At 43.3% G+C, this 27829-nt stretch overlaps 1 protein-coding gene across 1 annotated transcript in view; it reads left to right on the top strand.

The window, feature by feature from the left end:
- The first annotated feature begins 95 nt into the window (after positions 1-95).
- LOC104130811 (cell surface hyaluronidase-like) overlaps positions 96-27829 on the top strand; it is a 48212-nt gene continuing 20478 nt past the window's right edge. Inside the window, exons 1-14 of the mRNA XM_035899485.1 lie at positions 96-258; positions 579-767; positions 1142-1311; positions 2162-2371; positions 5994-6199; positions 7846-7915; positions 8562-8690; positions 9715-9800; positions 11130-11261; positions 11382-11417; positions 12248-12400; positions 14241-14409; positions 17041-17049; positions 19631-19846. Of these exons, the coding sequence (XP_035755378.1) occupies positions 698-767; positions 1142-1311; positions 2162-2371; positions 5994-6199; positions 7846-7915; positions 8562-8690; positions 9715-9800; positions 11130-11261; positions 11382-11417; positions 12248-12400; positions 14241-14409; positions 17041-17049; positions 19631-19846 (1656 nt within the window). The 5' untranslated portion in view covers positions 96-258; positions 579-697. The remainder of the gene's footprint in view (positions 259-578; positions 768-1141; positions 1312-2161; positions 2372-5993; positions 6200-7845; positions 7916-8561; positions 8691-9714; positions 9801-11129; positions 11262-11381; positions 11418-12247; positions 12401-14240; positions 14410-17040; positions 17050-19630; positions 19847-27829) is intronic.

The following is a 27829-nucleotide window of genomic DNA, read 5'->3' as shown; positions in this document are numbered from 1 at the left end:
TGGGCCCCGGCCTCCCCTCCTGCCCAAGCTCTCTGGGGGACGCGGGGTTCGGGTGTCACTCGCCCGGCTCCTTCCCGGCCTCCTGCAGGCAGCCCTGGGCGCTGGTGGGCATCCTCGGCGGGGATGGGCTTCCCGCAGCAGAAGACAAGCGGGAGTATCACGGGAGCGGAACAACGGGCTTAGCCGTAGCCCAACGAGACTTCCTCACCTACGATGGCACCCGTTTTACTGTTACTGCCTTCAGTGGATGGATAAAAGGTTTAGTCTTCCCTGACAATCGCTTGCCTTCCGTTGCTTTGCTCTGCTCTGATTTTTCTTCTGGCCACTGTGAACCTGAACAGCACAATGATAACACCCCCGTAGACTTTTGCTCACGTGCACGGTGACCAAACTAACAGCAGTGCTCTCACAAAGTAGTGTTTTAGCTGCCTACAAAGAGGTGATGCTGACATAGTTAACGGCTAGAGCGCTTCTATGGCATGCAGGGTTATCTAGATAAAAAATTGGTGTGCTCCTTGGCTAATTGCATAATTCTGTCATGTGCAACTGTAAAAATAATTAATCGCTTTGTTCTTCAGGGGTGCCTCGTAATGGATTTAAAGTGGAAGCGTCCAAAGGAATAATTCTCCATTTGGTGGATGAGGTTACAAGTTGGTTACCTGGTGACCGGATCGTCGTTGCCAGCACAGATTATTCTATGCATCAGGCTGAAGAGTTTAATCTCCTTCCCTGCCCTGAATGTAAAAGTAATCAAGTGAAAATTGATGGTATGAAATATTTTTAGCAAGCTACACATTTATGGTAAATATGTGCATTGTGTTGTCTTTAACGCTCTACACGTACATTTCTGTGCCTTTTTAGCTGGTTTTTGTTCCATAAACACATGGGACACTTGTCATATGAAAGCTGAAGGCCCCGATATTGGAACTCCCAGAGGAGATTAGCACTTCCCCTGATTTCTACAAGGGACTGCTGCCCCTGGTCAAACTTTAATCTCCTCTGGGATCAAATATTAACAACTGGGCATGTCCCCAAGCTTGGTGATTGCTTAAATGAAAGGCATGCAGCTTGCTTAGAATAACGTGATAACGAAGGAAGGCGGTGTGCTCATCCTGAATGAAAAGTTTTCTTATTTTCACAGGCAGCCCACTTTATCTTCACATCGGAGAAGTCATTGATGGTGTCGATATGAGGGCAGAGGTTGGTCTTCTGACTAGAAATATACTTATTCAAGGAGAAATGGAAGACTCTTGTTACGGACAAAATCAATGTCAGTTCTTCTCCTTTGACACATTTGGAGGACATATTAAAGTGAGTAGTTTTTAATGCATGTGCCTGTAGGTGGTTTCAGATTGTTCCTTTCCTGGTTTGTAAACAAGCAATATAATGCACGAAACTTCCATTGTATCTGGGGGAAAAAAACATACTTGTCTATGAAGAAGGGGAAAGTTTGTTGGCCTCTTAGACTTGCAATGAGGCTGTGCCATTTTCTTCACTGCGTATGCGAAAACACACCCTTCTCTGGGCTAGAGGGGCGTCTTTGGTGGCATCGATAGGGACAGTGTGAAGTTACATAGTTCACGAGATGTCGCTGAAGCAGTTGTGCTTCCTGCAGAGCAAACCTGCTCCCTTCAGGGCTCAGAGAAGTGCTGGGTCTCGCCCTGTTGTGCCTTGCCTCCTCTCGCTTGTCCCATGCATTCTTGGCAGACATGCACATTCTTGCTGTTGCAGGGGCTTTGTGTAAAATTACTCCTCCACCAGCTGGTGGAAACTGGGGAGCTGTGCAGGTCTTGCCTAAAATCACTTGACGGAGATAAAGTTGCCAGGGAATAGAGCCTGGTGGTAAGTGTTACCCCTCACTGTAGCTGGCAGGAGTACCTTGTCCGTAGCCGTGTCACACGCTGCGATTGCCGAATCCTGCGCGGGGTGCTTGGCAGTTGTTCCTTGGCAGCCCCGTGCCCGTAGGTGCGCAGCCGCTGGCACGCTGCTCTGCCGGTGCTGCGCTGCTGTGACTCACAGCAGGGAGCTGACACCTCCTTCTGGGATCAGACCTGGTTTTACTCTGCAAACGTATTGCCTAATAATGAGGAAAAAGAATGTTTTCTTTTTTGCGCGGGTTCATGTTGTAATGCCTTACTTGGATCTACATTTGTCTCAACAGATCCTAAGGAATTTTAGCTCTGTTCACATGTCAGGAGTGGAATTAAAGAACATGGGGCAGCAAATCCTGGGCAGTTACCCTGTGCATTTTCACTTGGCTGAGGATGTGGATGAGAGAGGAGGATACGAACGCCCGACATACCTTGATAACCTGGCTATCCACCACTGCTTCTCTAGGTGTGTTGCCATACATGGAACTCATGGCCTTCTGGTAGGAGACATATTTTATTAGTACCCAGTTAATTTCTTTCCTTAGGCACTGCTAAACAGTGTGAGCCATTTGCGATACAAACAGAAATCAGAATATTGAAACGAGGTGTTTTTTTCCCCAAGCAATGTCCTGACTTGTCAGCTTCATTTGCCTGGTATTCAGGTTAGGACTGTTGATCTGCTAGTGCAGCTCTTTGAAATGAATTTCAGGTTCCTAATTAATATTATTAATGGTGTGATCAGATATAGGAAAATCTTTGGCATGGTTATTCTGGACAGTTTGTGATAATAGGAACTTTCATTTAAAATGAAAGCAATGGACCTTTAATTTGCAGAGGAGATAAGAGACAGGGGTTGTTCAAGTCAGGGCAATGTGAAATATATCCAAAAATATTCACATGACAAAGGGAATGAAATATGAGAGGGACAGACCCAAATGGCCGCTTCGGTGCCAGAAAAGCCCTCAGGAACTTGGCTTTGACCTAGATCCTCACAAGGGCATTGTGGAGAGGAACTTAAAAAAACAAACCCACAAAAAAGCCATATGTGTCCCAGCTGGGAGATACAGCTTCCTGGTCCAGTCCCAACACGTCCAGTTTCTGTGTGCTCTGTAGGGACCCTGGAAGGTGTTTTGGTGTCTGTGGGCATTTCCTCATTCACCTGACGTGTGCTCAGGCAGAGACACTCCCCGAACTACCAGTCACCTCCCACGTTTTTCTCAGCCCTGGACATAAAGGCGTGTAAGACGTGACATAGACGCACTTGGGTGGGACCCTCGTGTGACAGGGTCCCCCTTGAAAGGAGGTATTCATGAAAATGTGATACTGGACTTGTACAACTGGGAGCACTATTCATGTATCCTAAATTGGATTTGCATTGTCCAGATCACTCAAAATATTGCCATCTCATATGTGTGACTTGCTCTGGCTGGAGAGCCTGCTTTTGTGTACAGAGGTGGCAGGAGACTTGCCCAGTATGTGTGGGTATGGTTTAACTTGCTTTCTCTTCTCGTTGGTATTAAACCTCTGGAATTAAAGGAACCTGCCTGGGATGAAAAATTAAGCCTTATGCTAGTGTTGGTCCTGAGAAGAACGGTGTATGGTCTTGCTCTTTATCAGAAGTGAGGTTGTCAAGGGTTTATCTGGATGCATGGGATGCGATAGTTGTGGAATCAAGAATCCAAGGGTGAGATCCAGCCCCCCTGCATCTGACTGCTGAGGGCTTTGAGTCCATGAATCAGTGACTAGATTTTATAGCAAAGGTAAAATATGTGATTCTGTGGAAGAATTGTGTGGTTTCAATACAGTCATTAAGATAAAGAGTAGTTAAAATGTAATAAAAAGCCTTGCTTTAAAATAAATTAAAATAATTTGCAGTTCCAGAGAACAGCATGTGTACAGAGCAAGGCAGTTAAATAACGTAGATGGGTACCCATTTTAACATAAGATTATGAAACTCCAGCCCTCGAGGCAGAATAAACCAGATCTGTGGCTTTTCCCTCTCCTTTTTTGAGGTCTTAGAGGATGTAATTGTAGAAGTACGTTGCCGGGGTGCTGTGGTTTGTGCCATCTGCTGTTCCCGCGTGCCGGGCTTGTGCCGCTTCGCAAGCCGGCGGCGGCAGCGGTGCGCGCAGCTCGGGTTGCTCGCCGGGGCTGGGAGGCGGGCTGCGACTTGCCCCTCGCTGCCCTGGCACACCTCAGGCGTGCGCAGGCTGCCGGAGTCTTTCACGTCTAATGTGTCGGTGCATAAAGGTCACTTACATTGCGTTGCTGAACTATATATAATTAAGTGTTTAGAGGCATCTTAATCATCCGGTGTTGGACACGCCAGCGGGGCTGTAGCCGGCGTTGTGGACAGTGTTTCATGCTGACACATACAGTAATATGCTACTGTCACGCTGCTGCAGGTGGGCTCCCATTTCCAAGCTTTCAGTTTTTATCCGTGATATGCCAGAATTGATCAGTTCTTGGGGTTTTGGTCTAATGGCATGGGCCCTAATCTTTCAGTGCAGCTGTAAGTGATCTTTGAATTAGGTTATTTCCAGTTAGGAGAGTGATCAATATAGTTCCGTCTATGTAAGTTTTCAGGGCTGCCATGCGATTCTGAAGCTGTGACTAATCATATTAATTACAGCTAAAATCTGGTTTTGGACACAAGGCTGGCTTTTAATGCAGCTGTCTGAAGCACAGATTAGCCAAACTTCAGCTAAATCCAGGAGAATGAAACTCTACAATTGAAACGCTGTTTAAAACAGCGAGAGGTTTGTTGTTACAGTTTCTCCCCAAAAATAGTCTTCCATGGCCTCCTTAGTGCAGCTTCTGCCCATCATTTGGAAGGGTAGAAGTAGCCAGGCTTAGTGGTCGTAGCAGGTTGGCAAGGACACTTGCATTTTTATCTAAATCCGTTTCCTGTCTGTATTTCCAAGGCTCAGCTGGTAGGGACACATTCAGCGTCGCTGCATGCGGGTTTGCTGTTGCCCTCCCTGCAGTCAACTCCGAGCTACTGTACCTGCGTGCGGGGTCTTGGTGGGTTTCCAAACCTGTATCAGTTAGGAGTTGGGTCCCTGGTTGTCTTGTGCGTTATTTTTAACTCTCTCTTGAACGCTCCGCTAGGGCAGAAACAAGAGCACCAGTTGCCAAGTTTGAGGGGCGACTGCCAGGAAAACAATGAAATCCAGTAGCGATATACCTATGGGGACTATACTGTTTGTGGCTCCAGATGTTATGTACAGTTGCAGCCCATTAAAGGGAACTCGCAGGATATGAATCTGAAATAAATTCAGTTCAAGTATCCCTCTGTATACAGAAACCTGAAGAGTTAATAAATATGCTGACAGGGATCATCTGAGTACAAAGTTAAGGTTTCAGTAAGATTTAGTAACAAATAGCGGGTATTTCAACTAGCCGGATTTAGTTTTTACATTTAAAAGATGGATTTCTGAATTTATCTTCATAAGACCATACATCAAAGGAGGCTTGCACTAAGTCCTCTTGGTCAAATTAGGGTTTAATGCAATATCCCTGTGCATGCCAGTTAATATTAAATAGACTGAAACAGTAAAATACCATCTCTGCCCCAGCTGATCATTACAGAAATGAAGTGGCCCTGCACCTTCTGAGAGCAGAGGAGAAAGACCAGAAACCCCATTAATATAAATTACTTCACATGGTGCATTTTAAAGAATTTCTTATTTTATTTGGGAAGTGTGACAGTCATGAAAATTTCTGGATTAACCATCCTAACTTGTTGGTTTATCGTGCGAGACATGCTTGTCTTTACGCAGGTATTTACTCCATGACACTGAATCAGATATTCTCTCTTAGAGCTGAGGGCAGTTTTAAATCCAGTATTTTGCAATTTTCCTTTAATTATGCATGTGTTCTTCCTCAGAGTAATTTTAATCGCAGTTTCGCTGTGTAAGAAGATCAGTCCACAGTTATGCAAACTGCATGGAGTTCGAGTTGGCTCCAGGACTGATGCCTACGGAGGCACCGCTCGCTGTGCAGAGGGGTGGCAAAACCACTCTGTGTGTGTTTCAGGAATTTATTGATAAGCAAAGCACATCAGCTACAGTTCCTACTGCTGTTAGCATTGCGATCTATGGCCTGTATGCTTTTTTCCAGGTAAAAGACACCATTGGCTATGACACTCTGGGGCACTGTTTCTTCCTTGAAGACGGGACAGAGCAACGCAATACATTTTATCACAACTTGGGCCTCCTCACGAGGTCGGGGACGATCTTGCCTTCGGATCGCAATGAAGCTATGTGCCTTGCCATCCGCAGCCACGTCTATGGGAATTACATTCCTGTGCCGAGCGCTGACTGCATGTAAGTGCTCTGGGAGCTCTAGTCAGGTTTTGCACTTACATTGTGCTTTACAGCTGGGTCCCAAAGAATGCTGTGGTGAGACTTTTGAAAGGTGCTATTTGATATTAAATGAAAAATGGTAGCTTTTTCTACCATTTCTCATTTTAAAATAATTTAGCTACTTGGCCATGTTTTGCTTGTGAAGATATCTGTTAAAACCTGCATGAATCCTAAGCGAGGAATATTTGCTGCTGGTTATTCCTGTCGCTGTTTCCTGAGAACCATAAATATGTTAGACCACTTTGCTCATTTCTGAACCCCTTTCAGTTCTTTTAAGTATGTTGAAGGCTCTATGAACTGTCTGATAAATGCAAGTTGCTTCAGCCCTGATATAGTCTGGCAAAAATACCGCTTACTACAAAGGGAGTTTTTGCCTTTTTTCACCAGGACTGAATTGGGGGCTGGAGCATCTGGAGTAAATGGGTCAGTAGTACATAAATTGGCCAATAGTACATAAATTGGTCAATAGTACGTGAGTGCATGAATACCTAGAGTAGATCAGGAGATATAGTGAGAATGCAGAGATTAGCATAAACTACAGTGAGCATCATTTAACAGTACACAATATCCCGATACAGCTGACCAAAGTTAGCTTCTGTTTTGGAGACTGATGAGCTGTAACATGGGCTTTTTGGGACCCAGGATCGGTCTGACTAATGTTTACAAGCAAGAACACAGCTTAGTCAAGGACATTTCTATTTTCATGTTTTCTGGAAAAGGATGCAGTGGCCAAACTCTAGTTATTTTAATTTGTGTAAGTAATCCAACTGAATTACTTCCAATTATTGTTGCTGAAATGCTCAGATTGCTTGTATGGTTAATACAGATTTATTTTGCACCTAGTTAGTGGTTCTGTTGATCCAAAGGAGTATGGATTCTTCATTGTGTAATAGTTAAGGTGGATAAAAAACGATTGAGATTTTCTGCTTAGAATGATCAAAATAATTGGTACAGCCATGAGAAAAGCTTTACAGTGTTTTCACATATGGTCTTTATTACTGCAAAATATGTTATCACATGAAGTAAGACAACAGATGACAATGTTTTCATAGCTATATCTGGCTTCTGTTTGTGCCACTACTGATCTTCCCTCTGAAGCAAAAACTCCTTATTTGAACAAATGTCAAAATAATATCTCCTTAATCTCCTGCTTAATGAGCCATTTGTGGCTTGCAAGGACATTTGTTTTGTTTTCCACGCAGAAGCTTCATAAATCCGTAGAGAATCCCCTACCTCCTGCCATTGCCCCTGAAGTTCCAAAAAACAAACCAGAAGTTCACTCTTCAGACGTTTTCCAAAGCTACTTAACTTAAACAAAAATAAAAAAAAAAAAGACATTGTGTTTCCTTAAGCTGCATTTAACAGAGCATGGATTTTGTGTTAACGGTCTCATATAATTTACAGTAGGTTCAGCATGTGGCTCCATAAATGAACATGTCTGACATTACTAAATGGTTTCTTTTCCTTAAAGAGTATCATTAAAAGGTTGTGTGGAGTTTTAAAGTCAATAGGAGAGTTGTGGCTCAAGTCCAGTGCAGCGCTATGAAAATGTATCCCTTCCTGTTTGGTAACTGCTTAGGATCATTTTGATTTTGATTTTTTTTCAGGGCTGTCAGCACATTCTGGATTGCAAATCCAAACAACAACTTAATAGAGAATGCAGCAGCTGGTGCTCAGGTAAAATCATTTGATGGCAAGAGCTACGCTTTGCCTCCCATTCCCATATATTCTACTCTTATTGATGTCATTAGCATGAGGGCAATGAATTTTTAGTAAGCCATCATAAAATTTGGATATGTATTTCTGCAACCTTTGTCTCCATTAAGAACAACTATTTGCCTACAATTCTCACAGTGATTTCTCTCACAACTGTGGCTGGAAATGGTGTGTGATGTCTCTTAGCAAATGTTGATTTTTATTAGAGGTTAATAGTTAAATGCCCAATAAAATTTTATATTTGGATATGTAAATATATGCTCTCTCCTTGTTATTACGTCTAATGTTTACCCAAATCAGGTTTGTGTTTGATGTGCCTGTATAGAGAAGGCTATGTGTTCTAATAAACCACCTGAATTTTACCCACAATATATGCATTTCTAAAGCCCCTGTGTGTGTCTGCCCCGGGGGCCTGCTGTCCGTGCCGGAGGATAAGTCGGGAGCTGTAAGAGCACGGGCTGGTGTACGTCCCCTGGGACTCACGCTTGTTTGGCAGGTTCAGGTTAGAAATCTGGCCAGCATAGTGGGAAACCATAAGTCCCCAGGATAACCTGTATCATTCATTAATTGTAGTGTCCCATTTCTTAGACCTCCCTTTGTCTTTTAGGATGTTGGGATATGGTACATCTTCCACCGGGTTCCAACGGGACAGTCCGAGGGGCAATATCCAGAGGGACAGGCGGAACATACCCCCTTGGGAGTATTTTACAACAACAGAGTCCACTCCAATTTCAAGGCACGTGGATGATTTTTGTATGCTACTATCAATAAAATAGTGTGGCATAGGGCTGACCATGTGTGGTGCTCTGAAATCAGATGGTCACACGTGTCTTACATTTTGATAGTGGTCTTCTAGCACTATATCAAGAGACAATCAGCTTTTGGGGATGATGCTCTTTCTAATAATCAAAGAGGGAGCTGAGTAGAACGGGGCGCCCATTTCAGGTGCTTCAGTTGGATGGCTATGTTAGAGGGGATGTGCCCAGGCCATAGGTACACCTACTACTAAGTGGGATTTAAGGAATGGCAGGCAGGACACTGAGCACTGCTGTTGGACACAGTGGTGCATGGATCTAGAGGGATGAGCAAAAGTTGTTCATGCCAGGGCCTGCTCATCGCCTTTGAAAAATGAGACCAAAAATTCAAGGGTAATTCCAAGAAAAACGTTTTCCCCCAAATAAACTGTTGACATGAAAACGTCACCTGTAAACTGTAAAAAGCATTTTGAACTTACTTCTCAGGATTCTAGATTGAAATCAGTGCTGTTCTCTGTGCCTTGTATATTTTACATCTTGGTCCACGGCAGCTGCTGCTCTAGCACAAAGTCTTTAACTTAGCTGCAGCAGCTCATGTTCTCTTTTGACTGTCGGGGGACTCGTCACTCTTTATTTAAAGCCTTACTTCTTAACAACACTCTTTTTCCAAAAAGTTGTCAAGAGCTTGGCAGAGTCTCTTACTGCTTTCTGCGAGGGAGAGAGAGAGTGGGAGTTCAGTGCCTTGCTTTGGGTCAGAAGGCAGCCCAAGATGCTGATGCATAACACATGGCAGGGCAGGCTCCATCCTGACTTCAGCGTGCTACATCCTGTGCTAATGTCGTGCTGAGCGGTGCCAAGTGACACCGAAAGGGAAGAGAAAGCCTGGGCTGCAGCCGCTCGCTGTGCCTGCGCGCACTGGCTGCCCATGTTCATTGATAAAAAGCTAGGATCTCCGCTCTCTGTTGGGCAGCCTGTTAAAATAATTGGAGCTGTGTGCATTTTCAGGCTGGTTTGTTTATTGGAAAAGGAGTAAAGACAACGAGAGCCAGCGCTGAAGATCCCAGAGAGTATCTCACTGTCGATAATGCCAGGTAAGCACATGCTGTATGGCTAAGTATTTTGGATAGCTGTATTGCTGTTTGGCTTCTGCGTTGTATTTAGCAGATCATTAATGCCTCGTTATGGTTGGAGCATCTGAAAAACCCCACACAAGCTATCTCTGATGTGCAGAGGCAAATACTTCATAACTATGCACTGAATTGTTTGTGTTACTGCTGACCAAAAATGATACACGTGCACTTGGGGTCATGTGAAAGGGGATCCAGATCACATTATTCCGTTAGTGGATTTGTAAACTCCAGCATTTCTCATTAGTTGCATAAAAGAAATTGCGTCTGAAAGATGATGTAAGAGACTGCTGAGACTGGTCTAGGATTAATGAGGAAAATAAAGTAGCCTCAAAGGTTTTTGTCAGCTGCTTTAAAATCTCTGAGCTTCCTTTCGCAGAGCAGCAGCAGGTAAATGAGGCCATTTTCTCACTCACTACAGCCCTATGGGTCTGTGTGAGGAGGATGCAGTAGAAATCAGCCACTGCTCCTGGTCAAGCCTTGGCTTTTTTTCTCCTCCATCATACCCTATCAATGGTCCTGCATGGCTGAAAGGAAAGGGCGACCTTGCCTCCTTTGTGAGCTTTCCCTCCCCCGGGCCACCCCCTTGGGCACTGAGGTGGCATATCCTCCAGGACATCAGCTGGAAGACGTAGGAGGTGCAGGTAGACTCAGAAAAAGCAATGGTGATTTTTTTCCAAACATGGCCCAAGTCTACCATTAACAGCCAGTGTGGCAAGAAATAGCCTGGAAGTAATTGAGAAGTGCCCAATTCCCAGGGCAAATCCTTTTCTCATATGACAGCTTCTCTTTCAGCAGAGACAGAAGCATATGGAGGTCTGGTTTGTACTTGCAAGGAAAGCAGCTCCAATTACTCCGTTATCTTTGCTGAATGAGATCCTTGAAAGTGGCTAATTGATTTTCTAGCATCAAGCCAGGGATTCCCAACGGGACTTGTAAAGACAATTACAAATGGACCCCAGTGACTTGGGAAAAATATTTTCTATGCCTCTAAATCACACAGAATCAAATTAAGGAGTAACCATGGGCCCATTGAAGTCTAGCAAGAAATCTCCTGTTGATTTCACTGGGGCCAGAATTTCACTTTTATGAATGTTTCTTGTTTTCTGCTCTGTACCAAAGCGCAGAGATGAAATCAAGCTAATAGCCTGACTCCGATCCAGGGCATATCACCTCTTTAGGCCCATCACACTGATATTTGGAAGCCAAATGAGGTCTGCCAGGCATGACCTCCTCTGTCTGAGGCCGGCTCCTGTGTCTCCTGTGCCGCATTAACTAAGCTCCTTGCTTCAGGTTTCACCCACATCAAGATGCTGATCCTGAAAAGCCGCGAGTTCCTGCCGTGATTGATGGTCTTATTGCTTTTAAAAATAATGACCATGGGGCCTGGGCCAGGGGCGGCGACATTATTTTCCGCAACTCGGGGTAGGTTTCTGTAATTACGTGTTATATCATTCCCCTCGCGGCAGACATAAATAAGTCTGTAGGCCAAATTCACTGCAGACATTTCTCCTCATTCACACCATTGTGTTTCTTCTGTCCCAGGTTTTCAGACAATGGAATTGGACTCACTCTGGCAAGGTAAGTTCTTAAAATCGATCTTCCAGTTTTTTTCCCCCAATGTAAGAAGCTCAAGAATGGAAGCTGAGACACTCCCCTGGTAATTCCTGTAGGACATGAGAAAACCTCACGTTTCCTTCCCAGACCACATCAAGTCTTCCCTGCACAGCCGTTAATACAAGGCGCAATTTAGTCTTTCATTCTCTTTGCCTCAGCATGTCTGGGGAATACATTGTAATTGCTGAATATTTCCTTTTGGACGGTAGGTGCTGAACCAGTAGACTAAACATCTGGCTCTGCGTTTGGGGAGACTTTTCTCCTGCTCTAGCCCGGTGAGGCAGCATCGCCCATAGCTCATGTGCTGCTGGGGCAGGGTGGCTGGGGTTGTCCCATGTGGTGGCACAGCAGGTCTCCTGCCTCCTCTGCTGATGTCTACCATGCTCCTGCTGCTCTTGTCTTGACCCCTCTTGCAAAAGACCTGCAAAAATAAGCCATGTCCAAAGCCTGCTGCAGGCAATGAGAATCAGTGAAGCTCTCACCTTAGGGATGTAGCATAAAGATTTATAACTACGCATAGAGCTACTGGTCTGTACATACATATATATATATATAGGGTAGGGCTGGTTTACTCAGACTAAGTTACCTGTAGCACTGATGCCTGAGCACTAAGCTGCCTCCTCACTAACTTTCTGGTTAACTAAGACATTTTAAAGCAGGGTGTTATATTGGTGGATGCACTTTTTCCCAAATTAAGAAAGAAATTCTGCTGTGTCTGTGGTGTAATTAAAAGTGTTAATTAATCGGTTGTGATGTGCTGCATAGTTACCTGGTGTTTCTTTGCCTGCTTGTAGTGATGGGACTTTCCCGACAGACGAAGGCTCCAGCCTAGAGGTTACACGCTCCATTTTTGTTGGAGAAAGCAGCAACTTTGGCTCCCAGGGAGGCCAAAACAGCTACTGGGGAAAAGGGGCAAATGGAGAATACAGAACACTGCCCAGAAACAAGTGAGTTATTCTTCTGCTGTTTCTTGTTGGCATTAGCATACGCTAGAAGAAAAGCCTCAGGAATGACTGTAACTACCAACGAGTAATTTATACCGGGTGTTTAAATTATTGTACAGGCCAGAAATAATAAGCATCCGAATAAACTCACTCTTCAGGCCAACAGCTTGAGAGCATTCTTGACTGAATGTGTTTGATTTAATTTTCTGCTTAATTTATTAGTCACTTGAGAATGGATTAGAGACTCTGAAAGATACCAAATGGCTTTTGTGTAGTGCTTCAGTAGCACAGCGCCGAGGTGATGGCACAGCTCCCGTCCACCCTGCCACCGCCCCTCCTGCCAGCATAGCTGGGCAAACATGGCCGGTTTGACAAAGGAGAAACCATTTTTCATTGTTGCATCTTATTTCTCTTTCAACAGCTGTATGTTATTTTCTATATTGATAACACCACAACCTCCTGTCTAGCAACTGGGGTGCCTACCCACATCCCTATAGCAAGGTGTGCTTCCCCAAGCCTAAATTCTACCCTAATGTATGGTTTTGGTGATGCTCACCAGTCATTAAGCCCTCTACGAGGAATATAAAATTAAGGAATAGCAGTACTCAGCAGACATGCCATGCGCACAGCCCTGGCTATACGTGTCTCAGCCATAAGTGACACAGGTATGGGATCTGTATAGGACAGCACGAATGATCAGAGCTATCCTCAGTTATTATTGCTGTTGTTATTTTAATTGCATTTGCAAAAAAGCTCCTTTGCAGTTCAGACAAGCTCTAATCATCTCTGGTATTGTTAAGCAATCTACTCTTGGAAAGGAGTATACCAAAACGTCTGGCATCTGTCCTGTCATTATGCCATAGTGCAAAATGGAACGTGGGGGTTGTACCAAACCCAACTGCTTGGATAACAGCTCTGGAAATTGAAGAATTATTTGGTCAAGAAACACTGTTCGTGCTTGGTGTTTCCAATTAGCAAAGTGTTTCTGGATCTCTGGAGCCAACCAGTAGGAAAAAATATCAGGGCTGGGGGAGAATCTGGGCCTCAGTGACCCCCAGGCTGGAGAGAGCCTTTGTGCCCATGTAATGTTCACTTTGTGGCTTTCATGTCTGAACAACTCTTTCTGGACTCAGTAGGCATAGACCTACCCTTCCATGCCACTACTAGCCAGCTTCATTACCGTCTGTGAAGCTGGTGCAGGCCACCCTTTAATCAAACACAACTGGGGCCAAGCAAAACTTGGCGCCTTCTCAAAACAAACCATGGAAGGAGCAGGTCCTTACCTGTGACTGCAGAGGTAGCTCCTTCAACACTGATGTCTTGACGACATGTCTGTGGAGTGATGCTGCAGAAGTGGCCTGTATGGAGAGGAGAAACTGCTGCACCGCTTGGTCCTTGCTTCCAAGGAGACACTGTTGCCTCCAGGGAGTCTGACAATTTTTTCAATCATGCTGATGTTTTCCTGAGAAACCCGTCTACCCTGGAACAGGAAACCTGATGGCAATGCTGCCACACAGCCCTTTGGGTCTTCCTTGTGGTGATATGCCCCTCGGTCGCTGGGGACAAGGGGTTTAAACTGTGTTACCCTAGCTTACAAGACTTACGCAAGCTGTATGAGTCATTTTTTTTTTTTTTTTTTTTTTGGCCTTTGAGCCTTATCCTGCAGAGGATGTTCAGCAGAATTTCATCTTTCATTAACTGTGAGATGTGCATCCAGATCCCAGTTTGGGGAAAGGAAAGGTGGTTTAGCTACTTGCTAATATCTTTCTGGGCCTTCAGGAGAAGACTCAAGAGTTTGCCCAAGCTTTTAACACAGGATTGTGTTTGTTTTTAAATTTCACAGGACGTTCCCTATTCGTGGATTCCAGATTTATGATGGGCCTGTCAGGATGGCAAAATGCACTTTCAAGAAGTTCACCCCAACTGTTGACAGATATTCAAGTGCCATCGGGTTCTTCATGAAAAACTCCTGGCAGATAAGCCCCCAGAATAATGTGTCTCAGATCAGATGTGTAAGTTTTTGAAGTATTTAGAAGTGGTGAGAGATTTATTCTAGAGCAGGCATTTCCAGGTAGTGGTGCATGTTACATCGGTGCATACCATCTATTCATTTTGCAATGCTTTCTTTTTTTTTTAAAAAAAAAAGGTTATTTATATGCCAGTGAAGGTATCTTATGCCTGGGCAGACATACATAAAAAAAATCTGCATTAGCAGAAGATTTCACCTCGTAACCAGAAGATCCAGAGCATCATTCTTAGCTGGTGCAGCATTACCAGCTTTTATATGCTGAGGACCTGGTGAGGACCTGGCTTGAGAGGTTGAGGGAAACATAAATGAGATGGCAGGAGGCAGTAAGCTGCAATGCAGTTCTTATACAGAAATAAGCAAATGCACTCAGAAGCAAAGTCATGGCCCAGGTTCTGAGGTCAGCAGTGAAATTCCTGATGAGCACAACAGGGACTTCCCTTGAGCAGTGATAGCAGAATGGGGCTCTGTATCTCTGCCTTGGCAGGAGCCATAGGATGCTGAGCAATTCTCGTCGTTGTCCTGGATTCCTGCAGGAATCATGGCCCTGTGCACTTGGCTTGGGAAATGATAGATTCCACCTGGCTCGCTCCCAGGAATCATAACCTTTCCTTAGCTTTTTTCAAACAAGGCCCATGTTTGTTAGCATGTCCATGAACTGTAGTAACTTTGGCTTGAGGTTTGGCTTTATCTTGAGGAAAATTTCTATTGCTCTGGGATTGACCAATATCACTCCCTCTGGCAAGCAGTTAGTTTGTCTGTCCCCTCTCTGGTACACTTTAGACCAACAACAGGAGGGTATTTCATGAAAGGATGATGCTGATTGCAGTCATTTGACTGCTCCTTTGAAGAAAACGCAGGTCCTGTACATTTCAGTAGGGAGATCTAAATTACCTTAGATGATTTAGGGAGCTTTGGAACAAGAATAAGGGCTAATTTGCAGTACCTTCTTAATGTCCTCCCTTGGGGAAAATGGTTATAAGATGATCATGGGGAACATGAATCAGAAAATCAACCTGGAACTGGGGAGGGGAGCTTAGAGAAAAACGTACAATGAAAAAGTTTGATCGGTGGACAGGAAGACAGTGGAAATTTTCCTCCAGTAATGGATGTAGGACTCTGTCCAGCAGAATGGTTGCAGACAGATGATATCTGTGCACGTTAGCAAAGAGGATGATTGCCTCTTGAATGGCTGAAAATGCATCTCTTTAATACAGTTGCCCCATCTGAGGCCAATGAGCCTGTTAAATATTCCAGCATTTTTTGTTTGAGAGGCAGTTTAGTACTGCAACACCTTTAAGATGTGAGGTTTTCAAGGTAAAAATGGTCCAAAGACTTACTAAATACTTCTGCAAAGCAAATTAAAGTAGTAGAGTGTCAGCCTATTACAAAAAACCTAATGACATTGTCCCAATAATTATTTATTGTATGTACATTTCCAAGGAATATCGGTTTCTGAAGTTGGTATTTTGCCAACTTAAAAATAATTTCTATTTGTAACCAACTTGATCCCAGCACTTTTTGCTTTGATTCTGTTTTATCTGGATTGAACCCAGACGTGCTAAATCGGATTTCAGAGTTAAAGGACCACGGTTAGTTTATTGTTTTGTTGCTAGTTGCTATATGGGACAATAGGTCTTTGACTAGTTAAGATAGAGCCTGTAGAATTTTTTAATTAATTTTCCATCTCCAGGCTTCATTTTATTACATTTTAAAGGGTAGCTAAATACTAATTCCCTAAAGGAACAATCATTTTACAGTTGTTTTTTAAGAAGAAATTAAACATTACTGCAAGTTGTATAGCGATGACAAAGCTATTAGTCATGCTGAAGGAATAACTGTATAATTAATCAGACTAATCAGCAGATTGGTTAGACAACAAAAAAATAAACCAGTCAGGTCTTGTTTAATTCCAGCGTAAAATTAACAGTCAAATAGAACAGGAGACCTAAACATTACACTCCATAAAAAGTATTCTTGTTGCCTTTCTGTTGACAAACCTAAAACTCACATATTAAGGTACCTGTGCATTTATCAATAGCAAAATTCTTGCTAGGCTGGCTTGTTTCTTTGTTTGTTTTAAAAAGGGTGCTTTTAAAAAGTTATTTCAAAGCAGTGGAAGCAGGAGTTGGTCTTAACCCAGCTGAGGGCATGACTGGTGGTTGTTGTCTTCTGTAGATCTGGTTACTGTCAGTCAGTGGGACTTGGAGAGCTCACAGGAGATGGCCCCGGCCCAGAACAGAGCCATGCCCAAACAGGGCACTTGTGCATAATTTCTTAAGAAGCCCTGACATATCTCTTTTTAGTTATAAAATAGCAACCTGTTCATCCCTCTGTCCTTTTTCTGCACAGCTCCTGTAGAGCGAGGTGAGGAGCAAGAAGCTGTATGTGACCTTTTGGGCTCCCCATGAACAAGGCCACCTCCAGCAGATGCAGAAGACTCACAAACTGTCCCAGTTCACATTCATTGCTCACAGTCCCTCTGGTTATTTTTTGCCTGCAGCCAAGAGCTTAGGGTGGGTCCAAGCCTATTCTGCTCCTAGCTGTGCCAACACTATGGCATCTCTGAAATTACTTGTGCCAAAGAAATCCCAGCAGTCTGTGTTGGAGCTCAGAGGGGCCAGCAGTGGCTCCTGGCTGTGGTCTAGTGACTCCCACGGGATTGCAGTCCTGCCTAGCTAAGAGAGGGGTGCTTCCTAATGTTGCCTTTACTATGTTTAGCCTGTGTTGTCTTAGTGCTGGGTTTCTGCGTCAAAGCAGAAGTTTGCAAACAGTTCATGATGGGGAAAAAGAAAAGCAGACACTGAGTTAAAGTGCAAGTCTGTTATCCCCTGAAAAAGAGGGCAGCAAAAACCCCCAAACCCTAAAGAGACTTGTGACCAAAGGGAACTTGCAGGGTGAGGGCTTGCATCCCTCCAGCAGAGTAAAAGCCATGCTAATGAGGGCAGAGTCCTTGAGTGGTAAGAAAGAAGAAGATTCACACTGGTTGAAAGTGGTTTCCTTAAAATGGTAACAGTGGTATGGCTTATTTGACAGCTTGGGCCAAGACTTGAATTTTAGAAAAAGTTGAAAGTTATTATGATGTTTTCCAGAACGTTATTAATTTTTAATATAGAAGGTGTTTTCCACTGCAGTCTCCAGGACTTGTCTGCAGCTGTGCTAGGTGTGCTGCCTTCGGACAGGTTGAGTTAGTATATTCCTAAGAGTTTACATGCTCACATAGCCATCATCTGTCAGGTCTCCCTGTCAGGCTTAGACAGGTAATTCAAGTAAGCTTTATACCATATCACTCCCAGGTAGTCCACACCTAATGAAAATTCGGTGTCTGATTAGTAGTGTGGTAGCTAGCCATGACCTGTCTCTGCACCCCCTTCTAACTCATTCCTAGCTCCGCATGGATATACCTGACAAGCTGAGTCTCTTCTCTGTTCATCTGTGTTCACTTAGAAGGAAAAAATATGTTGCCATGGCTGTAACTGCAGACCCAGTGCACCCCTATCCCTCAGCGTACAAAAGCGAGGTAACCTTGAGACTTATAAAAGAAGTGACACCGCTCATTAACATTTCCATTTCATTTCTGACTTTCAGACTTTTTTAGAGGAGAATGTTAGAGATCAGATTAGCATTAGCACCAAAACTGTCTGCTGCTGGATGGAAACGCGGAGGGTGTTACTCAAATGTAAGCTGTACGGGCTGTGCCTTAGTTTGTTTTGAAGTGCACCAGACTTTGTTCTCCTCCCCAGTGAAGTGCCCATTTTCATATTCACCTCCAGAAGTGCACTGTCACGAAGTATTTTTAATGGAGCTTTGAGCTGCAGCACGGCATTTACATTTTTGTAGTATCTCCTCTTTTATAAATGAAAATGAAAGAAAAAAAACAACTTTTGGAATCTTCCTTCTTTGCCAAGTAGCCCGTTGGGCAAGAAATTTCCTGTGGTGCAGCAAGAAAAGGTTTTAAAACACTCAAAAATACACATTAAATTTCCATGTGTTTGAGCCTCCTTTAAATGAGACTGCTTCAGGTGTTTGTTTATGAGACTCAGACAAGAAGGTGGCAGAAAAACGGTTCTGGGCTCTAATTTAATTTTAAAGGAATAAAGACTTTTATTCTACAAGTAGTTCTTGCTGCAGTGGTCATTCTTTTTAAGGCAGTGGGACTTTCCATCTAACTCAGAATCACAATGACCCTCCTATTCTCCTAAGCCGTTCTGTTTATTATTGTTAAAATAAAGCCTTTAAAGCCCTTGGTAAACTTGCAGCCTAATCCTGCTGACCCCAATTCTTACTCATGTGCACAGTCCAATTAAAGTTAGTTGGGCTAAATAGAACAAATTACAGTCCTTTGGGTCGGCGTGATCCAGTCGCTATTTATGCCGTCTGCTTTTATACACATTGCTGCAGGATTCATTCCGAGTGCTTGACCTGGAGTAATTATTTTCTCGATTACTTCAGAACCTAATCATAGCACACTGTAATAATTTTCTCTGGAGACATAAAAATATTCCCTGCCTTTTTGCTGAACATCTGCAGTTTCCTTGTTTTGCTGGATTTTCATATCAGGACAGATTCTTTTACTTAGCTACTGAAAAAATCTTGAAAACAGAGCTATGCATAATGAGGATTATGCTGCTTCCTGTTATTTCTCTTCTCGAAAAAAAAAAAAAATTCTTCAGGGGATATATTAGAATGTGCACAAGAGCAAATTCTGAGAATTGCTGTCACTTGTATGAGTTTTAAAAGGTTTTAGGGGAACAATTAGGAAAAAATGGCACTCACGGAACGGTGTAGAGCAGCCATTGAAAATATATGAAAAAATTCACCGAGTATCTAGTAATTTTTGTTTCTTTGATCACAGCTGAGATATTCTGTAGTAAATTTCATAAGCTTCCAGTACTTCCCGGTACTTTGAGTCAGCCTCTTCCTTTTGCCACTGCGTAATTTATTGCTGTGTGATTTCAAGTAATACATGGTTGTGTGGGTGCATTTCGAAGAACCAAAACTCTGATTTTTGTGAAAGTATCTCCTGGGATTAAGATATGAGGGGGAAAACCAATACAGTCAGAAATTTTTCTAAATGGAAGAGGCAAAACAAAACTGTTGCTCAAACAGTAGAGCTCTCTAGTTCTGTATCACCATTTTGGCTGTTAAGACACTGCCAACCCAAGTCTTAGAACTAACCAGTAAGTTTTCCTATTTCCTTCTGCTAGGTTGGACTGAAAGTGTTCTTCGGCAGATCAGGCCAGTGGTTTGGAAACAACGATAATGATGGTGACAAAATGTCTATCTTCCATGATCTGGACGGCTCGGTGACAGGGTATCCAGACACCTTCATAGGCAGAGCGGACAACTACTTGCTGCATCATCCCGGCTGTCTCACTGTCCCGCGCTGGAATGGGGTGATGTGTACCGGGAATTTTGCACAGGTAATGGGGGGGCAGCTGCAGGCAGCGTCGCTGGGCATGTTGGGTGGGTGATGGAGTGAAACCTACTCAACACTCCGTTAGAGGTGAATAATAAATTGGGCATAATTTTACTCCTCTCGACATTATCTGCCTAATTCCAAGGGCTCAGTAAAGCTTCTGTAGTGCTGCTGCCTGCAACATGGCTATAAGGAGCTCTGTCTCTTCCCGTTGCCCACAAGAAGCTGCAAGTTGAAACTGAGTTGGGGGAAAGTTTGGTGTTCTTGCTTCCAGGCATTTGTCCACTCTATCTTGGGGCTCTGGTGAATCAAGTTTCAGTAATGGAAGATGTTACTCCTCTGGTGCATCCTACTGGGTTCAGGATGGTGAAATGGGTGGCTGAGACACAAGCTCACACTTATTTCTTATTTTCCATTCAGAAATCACTGGCTGAGGGATGGTCAGCCTTAGGTCGGGATGGTATTAAATCTTCGCAGCAGTTTTTTTCAGCTCACTTGAGTTAGAAACCTTAGCTGATATATCAACACCTTGGTAGAAAGGGTTGCAAATCCCAGGTAACCTTTCAGAAGGGAAAGAAAAAGAGGAGAACGGTAAATGGAGGGAAAATGTGACCTCAAAATGAGATTGTGGTTCATTGTATGTTGCTCAAATTTCGTTAAGACCTTTGTGTGTGGATACAGCATATGGTTTATTAAGAGCCTCCTGTGCACTTGGGAGCATGCTGCAAACTCTTGTCTCATTGGGAGTCAGTAGACATTGCCCAGACCTCATCAGGTGTGGTACAGGATGAATCTCTGACTGAAGTACTGAAGACCAAGCAGCATTAAAACTGCCTTGAGAGGAGCTGACTGTCAGGTTTCCCTTTATAACATGCAGTTTTGTGAGCATGGGGATCAGCAGAGCCTGATTTCCTACAGTTGCACCTCAGGATGGGTTTCAAACCTAGACTCATGGATTTTCCACACTGGGGGATCCTGTGGCTTCTCTGATAGGTAGTAATGTGTGGGCTTGCACTTTGGCTAGGCAGACACAGCACTCTGGTCCTGTACCTCCAAGGAACTTTATGCATGAAACTTTTAGGAATGGAATTATCTTTGAGACCTCTGTGCCTGTGTAATATGTGCACAGTCAAATCCAGATTATCCATGTCTCCTTAAGCTAAAAAAAAATTGTATGCATTTGCTTTAGTTGCACAGCAGAGAGCAGGAGCTGCTATTTAAGTGTCTGGACACTGGAGTTAGAGCCCTTGGCTTCCTATTGACTAGGCAGAAACAGGACTGGGCTCCTAAGAAACACTCCCATTGAATTAGGGTTTTGTGCTTGACACTTGCGTTTTGCTGTGTCTCTAGAGAAATGATAGTCTCTGCTCTGGCAACCTAACAGTTAAATTCAGAACTGTAAACAAGTAGGCATTTATATTTTTATTTCTATTAATACCCTCCAGGTTATGGCACTCTACATGGTGAAGCAGTTTTTCCACCATAGAAAAATTCCTTGGCTAGGTTTAGGCAAGCATAAACATTTGCTTCTCTGGGATCTGTTACTTACCAGCATTTTTCAACTAACAGCATCCAGCAGGATGAGTAAAGCTCAAATTAAATGCTTCAGTTTATGGGGTTTGGGTAGGGGAATATATATGTGTGCAGGGTAGAAGAAATTGGTCCCGTGCAGCCGGGTTTCATTTAATTTGGAGGGTATATATGTTGGAGTATTTCAGCTTAACCCTGGTTCTCAGCACCTTGACAAACTGATGATTTGTTTGTGTGCTAAATTCTGAGCGTCATATTTGAGATCAAAAGCCAAAAGAGTGAATCCAATTATGGAGAAAGATGGTTTGCTTTGATCTTAGCAACTCTATTAAAAAATTTGTTTTTCTTTTCCATTTTATGTAGCTCTGGTAGACAAGGGCTTTTATTCTTCCCTAGCACAAGCAGGTGAAGATGTGCTTTCAGTTCAAGGAAATAGTGACGCTGAACTGGGCCCAAAATAGTCAGCCTAGGGATGGGCTACTTGGCGTGGAAAAATGACATTGAAGTCCTTCAGCTAAGATTGCAGCCAAATCTTCTCTGAGCAAAGTGCCTGGAGTTTAGTTAATTCCTTTCTGCTTGGTTTCTTTCATCCACTTTTCACGCTCATCTTCTCCTGGATGTAATTTGCCCAGGAAAGGAAATGCCTGGGGAAAACCTATTCCTCTAGCGGCGTTTCTAGCTCCACAAAATCCTGGGGACAGACTTTCCTGAGGGTGTTTTAATCTGGCAACTCAGGTTGACATTCCCACCTTCCTATGGTTGGTTCATGGTCCTTCCTCTCACTGTCTCCAAGAAGCATCATGCCACCTTCCCCACGTGCTGGTCAGGACCTTTCTTCAGCAAGGGAGCACTCAGAAATGCCTTGTGCTTTGGCCCCGATGTTCCCTTTCACTGCAAAAAAAAAAGGGTTCTGGGACCAGCTTAAAATCATGACATTTACACAAACAAGAACTATCAGGTCTTTTTGTCCTCCCCTATCGATTCCGGAGCCTGTAGGGTTGGTGGTGTCCAAACAAGACCAACCCCTTTGCTTTTTAATGACAGCTGAAACTCTCATGTTGTAATGAAAATAAAGCAAGGCTTTGAGGAAGAACACCAAGTAGAGGGAGACTTGCAGGGATATCGCAAGAGCTGGCAGCATCACATCTTCTGGCAATCCCTGTGAGTCACTCAGACTCCGCCAGCAGGACGCTGAGGTCCTCGCTGTCCCATCAACCTGACTTTCAGCTGTTGCAAAGGGCAGTAATAAAAGAAAAACACAGGGAGAGGCTCATCCCATAGTTCTTTCCATGTAGGTAGGTGAGATTTCCAAAGGCACTGAACTGGAGACTCCTCAACACCTGCGTTACTTGTTAAAGTGTAAATGAGATTCCTAAACCATTTCTGATTTTTTATATAAATCATAAGACAAGTGCCTTGGCTCACACTGGACAGTTGAAGCTGTGCACTTGCTCATTCCTCGCAAACTTTACGGCAGCTCATCAGGAGAGGCTGTGAAACTTCTCTTTTTTGGTATATCTTTATTAAAATAAGCAGAGTTTTTGGAAGCACGTACTGTTTTCTTTTATAAACTTAAAAAGGTGTTAGACAGTCATAAGAGACTGCTACATAGCTAAATTAGTGTCAGTTTTGAATTACCAAAAAATTGATGTCTTGCTATTATAAAATACTTTAGGCAATGCTATTGAATTTTCACCAGTTCACTTAGTCACTACCTTACTGCAGGCTGCTGAAATAAAAATTCTTCCACTTTGGTTAACTCTGTCCTTGCAGTGAATGTTTGCAATTACAGGGATCCTGCATCTCCAAGTTATATACCTTCAGCTGGTATCCACTTGTGTAGCTGGTTTTGGTATTGATGCTTCTAAATGTAAAGCAAGCAAGAGATGCAGTAGGTAGTGAAAGGCGCTTTTCTGAGCACAGGCAAAACCGTACAATCCCAGGGTACCTGCGACGCTCAAGGATTGTCAGCACCTCGTGGACTGGGAAGAAGGAAAAGCCTGCAAGATATTTTTCAGCTAATGGTGTCTGTATTTGGACACAGAGGTCCAATTTTGATCTCTGGTGTGTACCTATAGAAAATCAAAGTAGTTTTGCTGATGTCAGTGAAGCTGCTGTCATTTTTAGGGCCAAAATTGGTCTTGGCATTTCTCATAGAAAGAAATATTCATTTTTTATTTCGGAAAGAATTTTACTTGGAAAATTCATAGAGAAAATGTTTTGCCCTGGGAAATTAGCCTTTTTTGAACAGTCAAACAACCAGAAGAGGATTGAACTTCTCATTTTGCCCCAGCTTGACAGCTGACAGCACAGTAGGACCAAAGCAATGTTAAAGAAATTAGAAAGCAAGCAAACCTTTGCTCAGAAACCAAGATTTTCTGTTCCAATACTTTGTATGTTGCTTATCTTCATACTTGCTACCCAGTTGAATAGCAGATCCCCCATGAATTGTGTAAGAACTTATCTTCTCTGTTTCACAGTCTGTCATGGGAAAATGGCCACCTAAGCCCAGGGAAGTCTGACACATCTTTGTAGTGTGACATGTTAGAGCAGCTAAAATGACAACGATGTCCATTAAACCACACAGGCAAGTAGAAGGCTCACAATCTATACTATTTTAACTAGCTCTTCTTCTCCTACTACTTTAAGCTGTCACCATGTCTCATATTTTAAAGTATCTTTATGAGCCACTTTCTTCTCTTAAATATTTCAGTAGATCTAACCAAAAAATATGGAGGCGTTGCTGAGGAAGATGGATTTTTCATTCTAGAAAAAAAAATTCTTTTGCTACTCTCCTTTTCACTCCTATTCAGAAGTGTTTTGCCTCTCTAAAGGTAGATATAAGGAAGAAAAGTGAGAAAGTTTTCCAAGTTCAGTCAAATGAGTAAAGGCATTACAAAGCAAAGGCTGAGGAAGAAAGAGGCCATGTTGTGACATCCCAAAAGCACTGTGCTGGGGCAGCGGCTGCTGTTTCACTCACCGGGGGCCAGCGGAGCTCAAAGGGTTCTTTTTACTTCATTCATCTCATTGGGAAGTAAAATCAGCCTTTTGGTGGATGACTCTGGGGTTCTTCTGAAGTAATCTCTTGGTCTTGTTTGCAGTCCTGAAGGGGTAACAAAAGCCAAATACTAGGACTGACATGAGTCAGCATTGCAGAATGGAGGTCAGGGATTCCATGGACAGGGATTGGATTCCCCTGTTTGTCCCTTGTTCCCTCAAATAATTGGGGAGGCCCAGAGAAAGGGAAGGAATGGGAAAATGTGGGGTGCTGCTTTATGTGCAGCTTGGTATGTTCAAGAGAGGCCAAGCCATGAGGACTGTTGTTCCAGAGCTGAGCCCAGTTGCTGCAGGGAACATCTCAGCTGGTCCCTGCTCCCAGTCAGAGTCCTGTTGACTTAGTGAAGCTCCACCTCATCAAAAGCGTCTCTTCGTGTAGGATCTAGATTGCTTGATCAGGGCTTTTACCTATTGTGACCTCCTTTAGTGACAAACATTTTGCAAGATCCACCAGATACACTACTGTATTTCTGTGGGACTGAAAATCACATTCTTGGTGGCTTGCAGTTCTGGAAGGCATTCACTCAGTAGCCACTGTTGGTCATTGCAGGAGACAAAGTCAATTTACAAGTATTGCTACCAACACAGAAGTGGCATTTTTTTTTGTTCTAGTAATTACTGTGTCATTCTCAAAACAGCTGTCACTATTATCATTAATGGTAGACCTGTGACTTGGTCCCTAGGCACTTGGGGGAAAATCTTACCGACAAATCTCTGACATGCTTTCCTCATCATCTTATTGAAGAATACCACAAAGTCTTCCAGCACTTTCTTGAACTCATTAACAGTTGTTGTAGTGAGCAGCTTAGGCCACACATAGCTCTGTTTTTTTGGTTTTTTTTTTCTTTTTACAGAAATACCTTAAAGTATATAGGAATCTTCTGTTCTTGGTAGTCTGTAATTTAGGAATTTCTGGGGCTCATTGAATGCATTTCCTTCCTTTCTCAGCTTATTTTGTCATTGGTGCATTTAATCTTGTGGTAAGTGCACAGCAGCTACCGCCTTAATATTCTCTGCTTGCTGGAGAAACATGCTGGAAGGAAATAATGTCAAAGTTTACGGTGATAGGACAGAAACTCTTGCCTCTTATTCAGAAAGACACAAGTGGGCTATTATTTTGCAGTATCAGAGTTCATTCCAACCATTCTTTATCAGAAAAGGCTGTTTTGATTGAGAACAATTAATACATTGATGGGATTTCAGGTCCAAAGGGACCTTACTGATCACCTACTCTGACCTCAGCATTTCCTCATCCCGGTGGGGACAAATGAGATTGAAATGTGGTTTATTGCATTGCATGTTACTGACTTTCCAATCATTGTTTGAATGTGAAGGGAAAATAAGTTTTCCTCCTTGGTCTCATAGATAGAAAAGGTCTTTTATCAGACTGTAAAAATAATTGATTCTTCCCTGATCCATCAAGAATGAGCAAATGGGCTGCTGCTCTGAGATTGTTTGGGGTGAATTATTTGACCAATAGTTCCAGCCATCAAAAAAAAGCTTGTGTTTAATGCAATTGTGGGATCCACTTTAATCTCCAAGGGTCTCCAGATACCACTCAGGATAGGCTGTCATCATTAAAGTGCAATGGTGTGAAAGGAGGAATGGACTGAATATCCAAGAAATATTTACAACCACTTTTGGGTTAATTTTTGTGACATGAGACCCAAATTTTTAACTTGAGCAATCAGCATGAGGCTTCTGCATTCAGGGGTGAGGTGAGGGGTAGGCAGACAGTCTTCTGGAGGTCCTGAGGAGCTCAAACTCAGCACCAGGAGCAGGCGCAAGTGCAGAGTCCTTCTGGGCATGAAACTGGAACTGAAAGCTGGATTGGCTAGAAACCCCAACTAAAATAAGCCTGTATATAAAACATTGAGAGATAGTCTGTATTTGCAGAGCTTTCAATCTGTGTAGACAAGAGGAGAAGAAGCAGATACGGAGATGTGAGGGGGCTAAGGTCTCATAGCCCTGCGTTAGAAGGCAGATATCCTGACAGATGGAGTCTCGTCCTCTCTGCTAGTCTTGGCTGTGTTTGTATCCTTGCCTGTGGTATTAATACCTGAGAGACTATTGCTTCCATTTTGATCTACCTGAAAGACAGAAATTGAGTTTAAAAATAATTTGGCTGGATGAATGCCCATGTAGAAGCTTAGATATTTCTGAGCTAACATGGATTTTTATGTTGGATATTTTAAGTTCTTGATGCAAAGAGCGTTATTCTGCACTGTAGGAGAGGGAAGGAAGTGGGATTATAGGTGTCCTCATCTGTCCTTGGTGCATTTGAAACCCTTCAGGGAATATGACAAGGTGTCTGCTACAACCCCGCATGCCAGGACAGCTTTGTAGGACTAGCTGTGCATCCTCCTTTTGCACTGGAATTTCACACAGGGGGAAGCAGGTGAACATCAGGTTGTTCAGCCTGGAGAAGAGAAGGTTGCAGGGAGACCTTATTGCGGCCTTTCAGTGTTTAAAGGGGTCCAATAGGAAAGACGGGGAAAATCTTTTTAGTAGGGACAGCTGTGACAGGACAAGGAGCAATGGTTTTAAACTGAAGCAGGGTAGGTTTAGACTGGATATAAGGAAGAAATTCTTTACAATGAGGGTGGTGAAACACTGGAATGGGTTGCCCAGAGAGGTAGTGGAGGCCCCATCCCTGGAAACATTCAAGGCCAGGTTGGACGGGGCTCTGAGCAACCTCATCTAGTTAGCGTTGTCCCTGCTCCTGCGGGGGGGGTTGGACTAGATGACCTCTAGGTGTCCCTTCCAACCCAAAACATTCTATGATTCTATGATCATGCATTCAGGCTTAAAACTGATGTTTGCCATGTGAATTGGCCTTCATTTGCGTGACGGCAGGACAGAAAAAGCATACAACCGGAGTGTAGTTTTGCCATTGGTCTGTAGAGTTGAGCTACAAGCCAAGGGCACCTGTTGGTCCCTGCACAGGGGAGCTCTTTGTTGAAGCCTGTGGCACGTGTTATTTAGTCTATAATGTCATATAGTCAGGCCATCGAGTTTTAGCCCCCGAAATTTCAGCCTGCTCTGCTGCTTGAGAGCGAAGCTATGGATTCTATTAGATAATTGGACCTAATCCAAAGCCTGTTGAAATAACTTAAGAGTTTTCTGTATTTTCAATGGAATAAGCCACTTTTAAAAGTGCAGCTATTTGAATTAATAAAAAAGAATTACTTGGTGATATTTTCTTGATTACCCTTCTCCCTTAAGATTTTTGAATAGTGAACATTTTTATGGCACTGTAGAATTCATATCTCACTTCACGGTGTCCCCATGAATGGCTGCAGATGCTATTTCTGTTTCACCTTTTTATTTGAACTGGAAATGTTTCAGTGACTTTCCAAATGTTCTGAGCTCTTCATTGGCAAAGACCATTTACAGGCAA

The sequence above is a fragment of the Egretta garzetta genome, unplaced genomic scaffold, assembly GCF_000687185.1.
Source record: "Egretta garzetta isolate BGI_Z169 unplaced genomic scaffold, ASM68718v1 scaffold287, whole genome shotgun sequence".
Classification (NCBI taxonomy): Eukaryota; Metazoa; Chordata; class Aves; order Pelecaniformes; family Ardeidae; genus Egretta; species Egretta garzetta.
Note: the sequence above shows the minus strand (reverse complement) of the source record. Positions and strands in the feature narration are given on the sequence as shown.